This window comes from Podarcis bocagei, assembly GCF_964188305.1.
Source record: "Podarcis bocagei genome assembly, chromosome: 12".
Taxonomy (NCBI): Eukaryota; Metazoa; Chordata; class Lepidosauria; order Squamata; family Lacertidae; genus Podarcis; species Podarcis bocagei.
The window spans coordinates 20,265,791-20,281,606 of NC_138137.1; the positions used below are offsets into that span (position 1 = coordinate 20,265,791).

General features: G+C 39.2%; 1 protein-coding gene across 2 annotated transcripts in view; it reads right to left on the bottom strand.

The window, feature by feature from the left end:
• The window catches only part of UBE2E2 (ubiquitin conjugating enzyme E2 E2), a 135,759-nt gene that overhangs the window by 98,517 nt on the left and 21,426 nt on the right, over window positions 1-15,816 (bottom strand). Inside the window, exon 3 of one of the 2 annotated variants that reach the window (XM_081164965.1) lies at window positions 14,414-14,464. The exons of the other annotated variant lie outside the window; for it this stretch is intronic. Coding sequence (XP_081021091.1) covers window positions 14,414-14,464 — 51 coding nt within the window. The remainder of the gene's footprint in view (window positions 1-14,413; window positions 14,465-15,816) is intronic. 2 annotated transcript variants of the gene reach the window in all.

Consider the following 15,816-nt stretch of genomic DNA (forward strand, 5'->3'; position numbering starts at 1 on the left):
GTACACATATAACCTACACACATTTAACTAAGCACACATTCAATTTACCCACATGGCTGTATGAGATGGAATTGGGAGGGGTTTCTGAGGGAAATGACTTTGACGATTCCTCCACCATTGAATCCAATGGGTTTTGGCTATGCACAATGCGCAATCCCTGGAATGTAACCCCCGCGTAAATTATGGGCTTACTGTAACTGCATTTGCTCACATTTATCCCATGGCAACTTCTGTTGTCTTCTTGTTTGGCGAAATAGATCACAAAATTTTGGAAACAGCTTCTGAATTTTGCTATACAGTGGTACCTCGGGTTACTTACACTTCAGGTTACATACGCTTCAGGTTACAGACTCCGCTCACCCAGAAATAGTGCTTCAGGTTAAGAACTTTGCTTCAGGATGAGAACAGAAATTGTGCTCCGGCGGCAGCGGGAGGCCCCATTAGCTAAAGTGGTGCTTCAGGTTAAGAACAGTTTCAGGTTAAGTACGGACCTCCAGAACAAATTAAGTACTTAACCCGAGGTACCACTGTATAATCAGTCAAGTATGTTCTGGTGAACTTAGCAGTTTTCCATTCTGCACGCCAGCCATCTAATTGAACAAGAATAGCTATAGGTTAAGTTTTCAAAGGGAAAGAGTAGGTAAGAGTAACTGAAGTCTTAACTACAGTGCATTCATGTAAGATTACTATGTTTGAATCCATTTTGTAGGCTTTTAAAATGGTTTAGCACCAAAGTCTGTTGAACACAGAGCTGGCAATATCAGTCTATTTCCAATCTAGGTCATTTTCGAACATGTTCATTCCTAAGTCTGTTCCACTCCAGTTCCACTGCATTTAAATACATATTTTTGAACAAACTGTCTGACATAGAATGAATTTCTCTCATTTTATCTAAAAAAGCAACATATATATATATATATATATATATATATATATATATATATATATTCTGAGAACTTCTCTGGAAAATTTAGAGAAGCACAAAATCCGTAAGTATGTTTCTGTGCACTCTGAGGACACACCATACATAACTTTAGTCCAGAAGGTTTGTATTATATCAGTCTGTACCGGAATTTGTTCAGAATTCATAAAGAAAAAATTTCTAATGCATCCCTGGCTGAACAGATATTCTTGTTTCTAAGTGATTGACAAATACTAATCATATTTCAAGGCATGGCATTTACCAAAAAAGAAAAAGGAAGATACGGTAGTTCACTTTTTCACATTGGGCTTCAGGAACTAGGAACACCAGCTTTAAATACCTGCTCCAACCAGTCTTTTTGGAGAGAGAAATGAGACATCTGGGATTATTTAAGTTCTGACTCTGTATACTGTATTCGGCACTCTGTGTGTATCACATTGTGCAACTGTTCAGCTCTGGTTTACCTGTAGTTCCCATGAACAGCTCAAAAGAAGCTGACATGATCATTTATCTTCAACAGCACTCCTAGATCAGGTGCTCTCAGACTACTATTTGCCGTGTCAACAAACAGGTTGTGGATTTTTTTGGATTTTTTTTATAAAGAGTATTCCAAAGTCAGTAGACTGTAACTGGTGCAGTGTAGCACTGTGGATCATAACTAAAACACGTACTTGACAAACTGTTAAGGCAAATCTCCAAAGAAGAATTTCAGTTCTTCACAGTATTTCACATTTGCATAAAGCTCTAAGCAATCTGAAAGCAAATACCAGATGGCTTTCATTATACCTGTATAACATACCATGCACACACACACACACACAAAATAATTGCTTCCTTTACAGCATTTCAGTTCAAATGGCTACTAAAATTAAACATTACTGGTGCTCATTATGATAAGAAAAATGTAAGCATGCATTTAAGTACTCAGATGAATAACTCCACTATAACATTTCTATAGCAGAGTAGCTTCATATCACAGTAGTGCTGTGTTATTTGCTAATCATCTCTGCATGCTCTCTTTGAAACACTGGTCCAATTCTGAGAAACAAACTGTACATGGTTGATTATGGAACTTGCACTAGCAATTACAATTTGGCCTTTTTCCATGTTTGTTGGGGGATAGTGATGCCAAAGCTTTATTATACCACCTCAAAAACCAGTGAACTTACAAGTACATACAAAAGCATTAACGGCTGGGAAGTACAAACTTCTGTGTTTCTTGGCCAGAGGTTTAAAAGAATATTTTTTTATCTCCTTGTGTGAGGTCTATACATTCCCAATACTGTTGGGAAAGCTATTTGAGCATTTAGCAAGAGTGATGCCCTGCCATCAACTGCTTTTTCTTATATGGGAAGATTTCTTGAATCCTCCTAGCACACCACTTATCAGTCCTTAGTTGGAAGAGTATTTAATTCCTTACTGAATGCTCAGAAACCTATTAGAGGTGATTTCATCAGCTACCTAATAGTATACCATTTTACTGGCTGAAGTAAGACTTCCCTTAATTAGTGCTAGGAAACAAAGCTTTAATCATGTATTAGGTCAAATTGCAAAAGACTGTGTAACAGCTATTCAAAAAATATATCCCGATATGATATCTTCACAGAACAAGTATCTCTAGAAACCTCAATTTTGTGAAATCTGAAACCCCTAAAACCCCCAATCTAGAATAGAATATACGCTCTATAAACTAGGGGTAGGGAACCTTTTTGACTCTGCAGGCCAGATCCTTATTAGGATATATCCTTGTGGACCAAATTTGACAGGTAAGTACCCCCCACCCACCTGTTAATCACCTGACATCAGGCGAAGGACCTAACCATTGGGTGCAGCCTAGCCATTGGGCATGTAAAGGAGCTCGCAAAATTGGGAGACACTTTTCCTGATTGTGCCCTGGCAGCCACACCTATACCTGCTACACCTAACATCACAGAGGACACCAGGCGGCAAGAGTCTGGGGGAAATTAACTCACAGGCCAAATTTGAACCCCTGGTGGGCCAAGTTTGACCTGTGGGCTAGAGGTTTCCCCACCCCTGCTTTATACTGTTGTTTTTCTGGAAATCAACCTCTTACATGAGCAAAGTTTAGGGAAGAGCATTATGTACCATTTTGTGCTGGTTTGCATCCAGGGCTCTTCTGCAAAGAAGGGCAGGATAAAAATGCAATTATAAATATATAATCTTTCAGGATCAACTCCTTATTTAATAATTTTTCTAGGTTAGCATATCTTCACCAGAATTATTTGCTGGCATTTATTTATTTATTTCATAAAATTAATATACTGCTTGAATGTAAAAAAAATAAAATTCAAAGCAGTTTACAAAAGCATTCAAAGCAATTTACGAAACAATAAAAGCAAGAAAAATTCATAAACACACTTTTAAACATACAAAAGTTAAAATACTAAAACAGATTAAAATTGATAAATGTTACTTATAAAGTAGTTTTGTATATAGTGATGAGTGAGAAATTTAAGTACATGTAAGTTAGATCAATTGCTATATCCTGCAAAGTATCACTTGGTATAAAGCTATTCTGTACTGAATGATGCCATGCTTTCATGTAGTTGAATCATACATCTTGGATTTTTGTGCTGAATTTTAGTTGGATTTTATCTTCCTGGTTTTTTTTTAACCCACAACATTTGGTTTAGCAAATAAAATACTGACTTCTTCATGCATGATGGATGTCCTACAAATACTACTTTCCTGTGAGAAGGTGAATGTACACAACTTCACATTTATCTGTTTTGCTACAAGCCAAATACATCTGTTAGACAGATGTGTACTGGTAAAATGTGTTCATGTGGAAACTCACATGATACAGAAATGATGTATCGATACAAGAAAATAATCAGCTATGAGAAGTTGCTCTGAGACTCAAAGTAACAGAAGTGGTAATTGTACGTGTTATGTAATTTTAATAGCAGTGTTCTATTGGTGAGAAGAGAGCACCGTGTAGATAGATACAAAAGCCAATTTTCAATGAGAACTGAAACTGTTGTCTGCCCACTCAATCCTCATTATTAACAAGTGTGTAACTTTTTTTTGTATCTCTCCTGAGAAATGTACATCAAATTAAGTGTGTGTAGTTTATATACACACATGCTCATATATATATACACACACTTTAGAAGTGAGTCACTGTATATTTGATGGTCACACTGCGCAGATGCCTTCATCCTTTGTAAACAGGGAAGGAATGAAGTTAGAGAAAGATAAATCTTTTAATTTCTTTTATAAAATATATATCTTTAGGCTTGCAATAACAAAAGCAGCTGTGAAAATGTTTACACACGTGTGTGTGTGTGTCTCTGTGTGTAATATCAATGTGTTTCTCAGTGCCTGCTGCAATTAACAAGACATTTCTGTGAATGAGATATGGCAGGAAAGCAAACCCCTTCTAAAAATAAAGAGACAGATGCTATTTTATTTTCTGAAAAACACCAATCAAGACAGAGAACTAATTATGCTGGGGTCCCCCCCCAAAGCTGTCTATATTATTAGATTTTGATGCTGAAGGGACTTCCATCAGTGTCTTGGGTTAAGAAAAGCTGGGCCATGAGGCAGCTTAGAAAAATAACCATCACCCTCTGCTAGTGGGTAATGTTTCAACAGGCTGAGACTCCAATCAGCCAACTAAAATGCCCTTTCCGATGTCACAGCTTATGCTCCTCTCTCCTCTTAGATGGAAATGATGCCGCATAGCAATGAATCAAACAAACATACTCATTGGACTCCTGTTGCAGCAAGACCCCTACAGACCCCCTCTCTCAACCAAATGCTGTTGAGGTCACACTGTATGCTATTCAATTAATCAGCTAATTAAAGAAAACTCTGTTTTTAGCACACACCAGGAACTGCCAATGTCAGACTAGCTACGTAAGACCAACAAGACTAATTGAGATCCTATGAACCACACTAGAATCAGGATGCTTTTTTACATCATCTATAGTCAACCTAATGAACTGAAACAGCATGAATGCAACTATTTAAGGTAAGACACACACACTTTAAATTAGAGATTACTTTTCAAGAGCAAGCATTCTGTATGTATCCTAAACAATAAACCCATCAAATTATGCAGCGCATGTGAGTGTTTCAAGACACGTTACAAGCAGAATCTGGGCTGAACCCTATATATGGTGCTAGCATTTTACGACAAACTGGTGCAATTCAAGGAGGGTACAGGTTGTGTTTTCTGGAACTGCTATACGCCTTTGTTGCATGTCACAAGAAGAAATCCTTAAGACTTCTTGTTTACAGCAAGTATCATTCACAAAGGCAATGAAATTCACATACACAGTGGGGGTGTCTTCTGTTGGCCCCTCCATCAGCAGCAGCTTCCTTGGCTACATCAAAGCTACTTTAAATTCAGGGGAATTTACAACTCAGCTTATGATGTGGTACTTGTGAGAGGACTACTTGGAAAGACTGCCTTGTATTTACATGCAGGAGTGGCTAGACTATAATCTCTATGCTGTTTAAAACGAAATCTGCCATTCTGGAACCTTTTCACAACACACAGTCCCAGAAGCCACACGCAGGTAGTTATGGCAAAAGTACACTACAGACTTGTTGTAATAATGAATTATTATGAGGTCTTTGTCTTGTACGCTATGACGGTCTCTCTCTGATTTTACCCTGGCAGCCAGATGGGGCTTTCTCAGTTCCAGGGATAGCCTGTTACTGTGAGAACACAGTAGGCTGGAATTTCACAAGACACAAAATTTCTGTTCTTACAAGATTCTGCAAAGCCTATGCATATGTGGACTTGCCTCTATCGGGGCTGCATGAACAGTGTGTCCCAAGCACTCTCACTTGAATATAATGTTACCCTAGATTATAAATTGTTTCTCTTTTACAGGCCATATCAACTGATTGAGAAGAAGCATCTTTTCATCTCCTTTGGGGTATCATCTGTGAAACTAAAATATAGCCCAGTGGACCCTTCCTGGTTAACCTGTCACAGCTTTGATGTTGGATGAAATAGGGAGGAGAAGGGAGAAGATTCTATCTCATCTAAGCTTCAGGAAGAAGTGCTAGAATCCAGGGGTCAGCAAGGTTTATCTTGCCTGGGCAGGATTGGTCCCACGGAGATCCCTCCATGGGCCGGATCATGCGTGTGTGTAAGTGCGTATGCCCGTGATTTTTGGCATCTGTGCAGATGCAATTTTTGGCGCCACAGAAGCGTGTCCCTACGCTGCGCTCATTCAGCGTAGTGCACGAGCAGCAACTCAGTTTGGGGGTGGCTTGTGGGCCAGTCAGATGACCTAAACGGGCTGCTTCTGGCCCATGGGCCTTAGGTTGCTGACCCCTGTGCTAGACCCACTGCACTCCATTTTAATCTGACTTGACTATAGAAATAGACAAAATTGTGGCCCTTTTATTATGAGACTGTTGCCAACTGCATGAGGCTCCACAACACATGTGTATCCATTATCTAGGTCACACAGTTGGAGATACATTTTCAATCACTGCTGGCAATGAATCCTCTACTAAGCAAAAACAATGGCCTCCTTGCATTTTTCCCCTTATGAAGCGTAAAGCATTCATCTTCCTCTCTCTTTTAGGCTTTATTTACACAGAAGAAGACTAAGTAGCTACTTCTGCTCAAGAATAAGTGCCAGACAGAAGCACACAAAGTAGAAGAATCCATAGCTCACTTCATAAAAAGTAACATCTAAGTTTTGAGTAGCACTGTTATCTATGCCAACTAATCCCTGCTGTGAGGACAAAACCAAAACTCTGTTTTTATTCCAAAAGCAATGCTGAATACTTCAAGTAATAAATACCAGGAGATAAAAGCAAAGACCACATATTTATCAGTCATCTGGATCTCTAGAAGCAATCCCAAAATTATAAGAGGTCACCCAAATAGTGCTTGTGTGCAGAGCACAGGTTAAATTGGGAAGTTATGGATAGCTCATCCTCCAGCATGCACAAACAATCACAAACTTTTTGTTCATTATTTATTATGGTTAAATCAGAGGAAATATAGGTTTCTGGATTGACCTTAGTTATTAGTATAAAAATAACCTGCTGTGTATGATGTATGGTTTTAGTTAAACTGATATACAATATAGTAACTGGCTTCTTGCCAAGCAACATGGAAGCATTTTTAAAGACAGCTTAATCCAATTCTGTCTTTGAAACAAAAATAAACTCAGGAACTCATAAAAGCTGTTTGGGAAAAGAGCATATAAACAAGGTAAAAAGTAAACCGACAATTGAAGAAACTGAAAACAAAGATAATTTCATGTAGATAACTTAATTGTAATTAAGAAACATTTGGCATGTGTTTTGATATAATTCAAAGCTGTAGCCAATTAGATGCTTGAATAAGCCTGCAAAGCCACAAATGTATAATTAAAACAAATACACTGTAATGCACATAGAATGATACCCAAGAATAACAACAACCTTTGATTCACATTTCTGGCACAGCACTATTTTCAAGTTTGCAACTTTGTTAGTTAGCACTGTATAAAAGCAAATTATTTTCCAAAATCAGTCGCTTGCAAACAACTATTCATAATTAGACAACATTATTGATAGCATAATGCATAACCCAGGTTACAGTATGCGAAGGTTGAAGGTTTTAATATCAAACATTTCAGAGTTTTTTAACGCTGTAGTAAAAAGTTATCTAAATGCTTAGCAGCACCACAGGAAACTAGGAAAGCAAGTATGTATATTTTTCTTCCTACGTGCCACTTCTTAAATCCCAGTAGACAAGCATAGGCTGAAACTCACTTATTTGTATATACAGAACTCCTTTTTATTTCATCACTTAGAAGAAAAGATTTCACTTATTAAAAGCATTACAATGAAGGTCACTCAGGGCCAACTTGTTTAAACCAACAGGGCTGCTGTGAATGCAGAAACTGAACAAAGGAGAATTCCCTTACGTTATTAACATGAAGGGCATGGCCATGCATCCCTTTTGATGAGGAATGGAAGCAACCAACCAACCAACCACTAACACACCAGAACAGGCACTCAATTTCAATGGCAGTACCTCAGTGTAATCTTCCCTCCAATTGTGCAGTGGAGGCATGGAAGAGGCACATGAATTAACAACAGCCCACTGCATGTTCCAAGAAATGCACAAAGTAGTTCAGATCTGTCATATTCAGAGCCTGCATATGATCATGCAGCTGGCTATTGTAGGCTTCTTCAGATTTCTTTAAGAAACTCCAAGCTAGCTCTATCAGAAATTTGTTAATTCAGCTGACTATACTTCAATTATATTGCTTTATACAGCTTTTTCTAAACATTTTTATCTATAGTTCCATTATTTTATTTGGCAAACCCTGCTGAGAAGTTCCTATTGTTTATTCATTGTATTTAGATTAGCAGAGTTCATGTTTGCTCAGGGGGTTGTTTACGTCTTGTTTTTAATAATGAAAAAAATACAAAAGACTTCCGATGCTGCATCATATCAAAGCAGCTTTACAACTAAGTGGAAATGAAAACAATCCACTCAAGCTATCATCATCGCTCAGCCTTGATGAAATATTCAAAGTTAAAATACAGCTAAAAATCGTATTGCGTTCCTGGGAAGACAGAAATAACAACTCAAGAAATCGGAGTAATATAGTTACAGACTCTTTCACTCCGACAAAGTAAGCAAAATGAGAATGGATACAGAAACAGAATCTGTGAATCTAGTCAGTTTTGGCAACGGACCATCAGCTAGTTCCCCAATTACTGCCAACACAAGTAGTCTATTTGTGAAGCTAAGAGTAGGGAAATTATACAGTTGATTAAAATTCTTCTTCCATGAACTAGAAGTCATATCATCTTAAGTGTATTGGTCATGATCCTATATAGGTATAGTCCTCCGGCCCACAACATGCATCAAAAAAATTTTGGTCTGATCATCTAAACCAATTTTAATATGAGAAACTAGAGTCACAGGTTGTGAAATCTCAGCAGAAACCGGGTAACATTTTAATAATACATCATTTATACCAACGCATTTTGCAAACCTTGAGGAATTACACACCCACATCCACACCCCGATGTCATGTTATGGCCTTACTTACGCATGCTATTTTTTATTTTGATTTTCTTTAAAAAAAGAGCAATTGCTGGAAATAGAACAGGCCTTGCTAGCCTCTACGTATTGGAAAGTTTGTTTTTGAACGTACTCCGAAGCATCACTTCCTTGTAGGGACATTCTTCTATAAACTGCATCTGGGAACTGCAAATCCCATGCTCTCTAGCAAGAAGCACCACACCTGAGTTCAGAAATGTCATTTCGAATCTAAGACAATGAAGGCCTCTCTTCTAGAGCAAGCTCTCTACTGCCAATTATAAACATACAAAGAAACACACTTCTTAAAGTATTGTACACCCCCCTGGCTCTCCCTCCCCTAAAGAGGAGAGCAACTATTTTGCAGTTTGTTTTGGCAAACTTGAAAAGGGCTTTTAAAAACCTGGGTTCCACCTCCCTTCAGATTTCTTTGGTAAAGTCGGAACAAATAAAGATTTCATGGTAAGGCATGGAGAATTAATGCAGTACTGTCTGTTGTCCAGAGTCTTCTCCAAATTTTTACTGAAGCCTTTAACTTCCATTTTTATTCATGGGCATTATTTTTGCATGTCGTGGTTATAAGAAGTTTAAACCAAGACAATTTTATGATATTTATACTCTAGATTAGCTCTTTCCATCACTTACCACAGGCACACTAAATACATTCTCTTTATCTCTCAGGACACAAAAACAGCTAACAAATCAAAGGTTGCATTACAAGCAGTGTTACAAACTCAAAGCTGGGCGCCAAATGGTTCCTTAAACAAAGGTTACAGTTGCCAAAATTGAATTTCTAGTGGCCATTTTTGGTAGCATGGCTCTAAAGTCTGATTTTTCAAATGGTGGACTCACTAGCTTTACATATGAAGCCCAGCTTGCATCTGTACCCAAGTTTGTTCCTGGCTCAATGCTTTTAGTTTGTCTGGGTAGACCACCTATGAGCCTGGTCAGCCATAACAGCTGGGTAGTGCAACAGCAGGGTAACCAGGAAAGAAGTGACTGTGGTTTTTATTCTAAGTAAGGTAAAGGTAAAGGACCCCTGGACGGTTAAGTCCAGTCAAAGGTGACTATGGGGTTGCGGTGCTCATCTTGCTTTCAGGCCAAGGGAGCCGGTGTTTGTCCACAGACAGCTTTTCGGGTCATGTGGCCAGCATGATTAAACCGCTTCTGGTGCAATGGAGCACTGTGACAGAAACCAGAGCGCATGGAAACACTGTTTACCTTCCTGCCACAGCAGTACCTATTTATTTACTTGCACTGGCATACTTTCAAACTGCTAGGTTGGTAGGAGCTGGGACAGAGCAATGGGAGCTCACCCTGTTGTGCGGATTCAAACCGCTGACCTTCTGATCAGCAAGCCCAAGAGGCTCAGTGGTTTAGACCACAGCGCCACCCCACATGGTGACACTTAGCCATGATTTGGCTTAGCATTATGTGCAAACTGAGCCAGTGTAGTCCACTTTCCCTTCTTATGTTTAATAACTATATTGAGACAATGGCAACAGCGGTTTACAGGGAAGGCTGAAGGTGGCTTTTTATTAATAAAAACTAGATTTACATGCAGATGTGCAACCCATACCTTTCACTGGTGTATTTGATGGCAATATTAAATTAATCTGGCAATTTGTCTTACTGTCGGGTAAATCAAACAAATTAGAGTACCCCCAAAACAGAGGTTGTCTTATACATGGAGTCGTGTTATACACGGAAAAATATGCTAAGTGGAATACTGGATACAGGTAGGTAGCCGTGTTGGTCTGCCATAGTCAAAATAAAAAAAATTTGGTGCTACTGGAAGGAATTTTTTTATTTGGAATACTGGAGTTAGACATTTCGGTATTAGACTTTATAATATTGACATTCTGATGAAATACTGTTAAAATGTTTAAATAAGGGGATAATTAAAATTTATAATGGTTTAGAATTGCAGGACTTAGATACAATAACTGTTTCGTAAATTCATTTGGAAAGGAAAATATGCCAACATTGGCTTAAAACCGATGCATCAGTCCAAGCCTTTTTTAGAAGTAGCTTAAGCGATGCAGGAGGCAGGGCAGGGGAGCCCTGTTGAGCAAGCTGTCATCCACTTATGTAGCTTTGCATACCACACTCTGTCTTTGTGAGACTGCCATCATAAAATATGGAGCATTATACTCATGGACAAGATCATAACCATGGCATATATGCAGTAAACCTGGCTATTCATATGCTACAAAAAGTCTGTTAATGATTGGAACCAATCACATTCTCAATTATTCCTTTACAGACCAGTTGGCAGCGACCAGCTGGTTGCGATGGCTGCAATCCCCACTTTCGGAAAGGATTGGCTGCACTTATCAGAAAAAAATATGCAAGGTAGCCACATCACTCTCATTTCACAGAAATCACTTAAGAGGTACCGCTACATTTTGCCTAATAACTTTCTATGACGGCTGGACACTTGCTTTGTTTTTATACCAAAAACTCAGTACCTGGGGCATCTGCTCAAGAGCAGGCCTGGAAGCTTTTATGGATGCCATTGCATCTGCAGGCACTGGGGTGGCAACCCTGTTGTACAATATGTAGAAAAGGAATAGCCTAGATGGACTGCGTGTTCAAAGGCCCACAGCTGTTTTTTAAAAAAAAATACAGCATGACTACAGAAATGGTAAGTGCTGTAGTGGAGCAGCAGATCTTTTCTGCCTTCACTGATAGTGAAGTTTTATTAGACAGACGTCCAGTTTTATTAGATACTGGAGACAGGTTTATCTATACAAATGAAAATAATTATACCACTACCCTTCAAATTACTACTATGCTCACTCTGTTTCTGCTACTGTGTTTCTGACCAGTCCTTCTGCGTGTGGGGATGAGTATTATTTCCTCCTCCTGCAGCTGTGGCAGAGATCCAAGAGAGATCAGAAGGGACCAATACATAGAGGTTGCGGTAGCAAGCCACGTTCTAATACTAGGGCATGCCGGTGACCCAGGTCCAAGTTTTTTCTTTCCCTTCATTTTCAAGAATGTGCATTCTCCTTAGCACAGGCATATGTATTAAAGCGTGTGTAATCTGCAGTTCTCACATTCAGCTGTTGTTCACAGGAAATACTGAGAACAGTAACAGCACAAACCATTCCCTCTATCCAACTGAGGCTTCTTACAAAACAATTTCCGTCTCCCAATTTCTTCACCATGCTCTTTTAGCACCCATCTCATCTTGAAGTAGGGTCAATAGTTGATAACTTATTCCACAATCTTTCTTTTCACCTGCCCCTGTAAGAGTTCAGGAGATCCTAAGATATACCAGATCAGAACATCACTGAAGTGCTTTGTTCAATGTGTAGCATTCTACACTTCTGTTTTTCCTTAGGCCCTTATGATCTTTGTTTTTCCCCCTTTAAGTAACAGCATCTGGTATCCTATGAACGCAAGAGTATCTCAACCCTGCTTTTAAAAGTAAGCTCCTTCTGTTACCAAAAAGCAAAAACTCTTTGAAGATCAAACCTAGGGCCTTCGAATTCACCTGACACATAACAAGTACTGAAACATACGAGTTTTCTACCCTGCCCCGATTATATACAGAACATTCACAATTCACCTCACATAGGAAAATCCTTCCTATGAAAATAATTTCAAGCATCACTTCCAACCAGAAGCTTGCAGTGTTGGACTCCAAGACATGAAACAGCTTCACTGCACTACCTGTTTAAAACAACCTCATTGTTCTGTACAAATTTCTTGCTGTTAAAAACCAAAAGATTGTTAAAAGAAAAAAAGCAGGCTAACACATAAAGAGTGAAACAACACAAAAAGCAGGCCAGGGGATTCCAAGAGAGACTGATTAGTGGGGCTCACACTGTCATACAAATCCACAATCAATCAGAGTTGATAACAAGGAAGACAGGCAGACATTGCGACACATATTTTGCAATGTGCATGTTCTATGAGAATACCAGAGGCCAGCACCTATATCTTTAGAAGTTAGACAGAAGCAAGCAACAAATGCACAAGTTTAACTATAATATTGTGTTGAAAAATACACCATCTTCACACAAATATTTTGATTTTCCTAGCACAGATGTGCTCTAAAGCATACTGTTTTGCCACAACAGCAATGCCAAGCATAAAAAAATGGTACAACTGCTTTCCTATAACAGAGACAAATTTACAAAGCAACAGCAAACTTTTCAAAATCAAATAATTCTTAAGTTACAACTTCCTCTGCAGCACACAGGGAGTTTAGTAATACTATCAATCCACTAACAGACATCTCTCAGCAAGAAGAAGAAGAAGAAGAGTTTGGATTTGATATCCCGCCTTTCACTCCCCTTCAGGAGTCTCAAAGCGGCTAACAATCTCCTTTCCCTTCCTCCCCCACAACAAACACTCTGTGAGGTGAGTGGGGCTGAGAGACTTCAAAGAAGTGTGACTGGCCCAAGGTCACCCAGCAGCTGCATGTGGAGGAGTGGAGACGCGAACCCGGTTACCCAGATTACGTGACTACCGCTCTTAACCACTACACCACACTGGCTCTCAGCAAGCCGAAGTAAAGACTGGCCAAACATTTTTGATATGCATATGCAAAGTCTTTGATGGACATTAAGATCTTTCAGCCTGCAAAGAATCCCCAGAACAGCCTGAAATACTTTTTGATAATCTTTACAAGACTGTGCTTAGTCTTCCAGAAATATTTCAAGATTTAACAAACATAATTTTGTCAAGATATCAGAAAAGACCACTCTTGTGTCTAACATATTTCAAATCTGAAATAAGAAATAAGAAGCAATCTGTGTTAGAGACTTCCTGAAATCAAATATCCGTTAATCTCATTATAATATCTCACAAGCAATAGCTAAAAAGCAATAGTGACCCAACTGACTATATAGCTGAATACATTATTTACTTCCATAGCTAGTACAATAATCAAGCATCTCTGTAAACAATGAAGTACAATCTTGGCCAAATTCCAAGACTGAACTTATGTCAAGTTGGCAAATATGTAACTTGAGAGAGATAATCACAGTAGCATGGCAACAGTCTTACTGAAATATATCAGATCAGGATTTACATGCTCAAATTATTTATTCAAAGGGGAAAATGCAAATAGCCAAAGCCTGCTTCTACAAAAAACCAAACTATTTGACAATCTATTACAAACCTAGAATTTCGCAGTTTTCTCTTTTCCTAAAAACAACCATTCACCAACAAAATACATAAACAATTAACACAAAACTGCAAAACCAAGTCTTAAAAATAAAACTTAACTGAACCTGGCCTGTTTTAATATTTACTAGCATTGCATTATGATCATAGCTTCTGAAGTAATTCATGAAAGTCTCCTAAAATTTAGTAATTGCAAACCTTTATGCCAGAAACCCAACCAAGCAGACCAAAGTGAAACAAGACAAAATTTACCTCTGGTGAAATTTTCAAATATATTCCAAATAAATAAAATCCATTTCAAAACTTACCTACAGTTTGGAGGAGGGTCTAATGTAATTTCCGCAAGTTCTTTCTGAATTCTTAAGAGAAAAGAGACAGAAATTAAAAGGAGAGAGTTATTTTTTCCTCCAGTTTATTAACTTTTAAAAAATTAACTCCAGTGTGTAAAAACTAAGTTCTTATGGTACAGGAAGTATGCCACAAGTTACACATTGATCCTAATTGTCTGGGGGACACACACTTCGCATACACCCCCCAAATATTTTTGCAGTTTTCATTTTGGAAAACAACCCAACAGAATCAAAGTTTCTGTTTAAAAATTTCCAAGGTTTAAAAATCAGTCCAGACATAAGGCATGATAGCTTACCAAGAAGCCAATGCCAGCAGTTCAGTAGATTTTTCATCTCCCCCATTGCTCCACGACCCACATACCATCAACTATCCTGTGGGTTGGGGAGGAGAGGACTAAAAGGGAACAGCAGCCACATTGATGCCGTCAAGGAGAGACTAAAGGCTGCACTTCAAAACTGCAGACTTTCTTGCTTCAGCCAAAGCAGGGAGATGGAGGGGAGAAAGTCTTTCTGCCCCTTGTGTTCCCACTCTCTGGAAACAGGCAGCTCAGACAGGTAGGCAGGCAGGAGTGAATGAGCAGCAGGCAGATGAGCCCAGATAGGCGGAGTGGGTAGCAAAAGGAAGAAATAACTTCCCGTTACTGAGTGGCAAGCATAAGGAATTGGGGTGAGTTTAGTAGGAGCTAGGGACATGGGTGGCACTGTGGTTTAACCACTGTGCCGCTTGGACTTGTTGCTTGGAAGGTCGGCAGTTCGAGGTCCCGCGACAGGGTGAGTTCCCATTGCTCTGTCCCAGCTCCTGCCAACCTAGCAGTTCGAAAGCACGCAGTACAAGTAGATAAATAGGTATCACTCTGGTGGGAAGGTAAACGGCATTTCTGTGCGCAGCGGCTTAGTCATGCTGACCACATGACCCGGAAAAACTGTCTGCGGAAGCGGACAAACGCCAGCTCCCTCGGTCAGTAAAGCAAGATGAGTGCTGCAACCCCAGAGTCGTTTGCGACCGGACTTAACTGTTAGGGGCCCCGTTACCTTTACCTTTTAGTAGGAGCTATGAGGGAGCATGGTGGGTAGGCAGAGTTGGCATGCAAAATGGACATGGGGCACAACCAGTGTGTGTGTGCGTATACAAACACAAGCAGAAATAAATGCAAGTACTGCCTCAACATGCTTTCCAGATTTATGTGCTACTTGCCTCGTTTCTTGCATTTCAATCCCCCCCCCCAAATCTATATAACAATTTCCCTTTGCTTGAACATATGCTTTATCCAAGGAGATGAATTCTGAGCACACATGTACCTTGCAAAGCACAAAAAAATCCTATAAAGGCAGCGTACAAGCACAAAAACCTGATTTCCCAA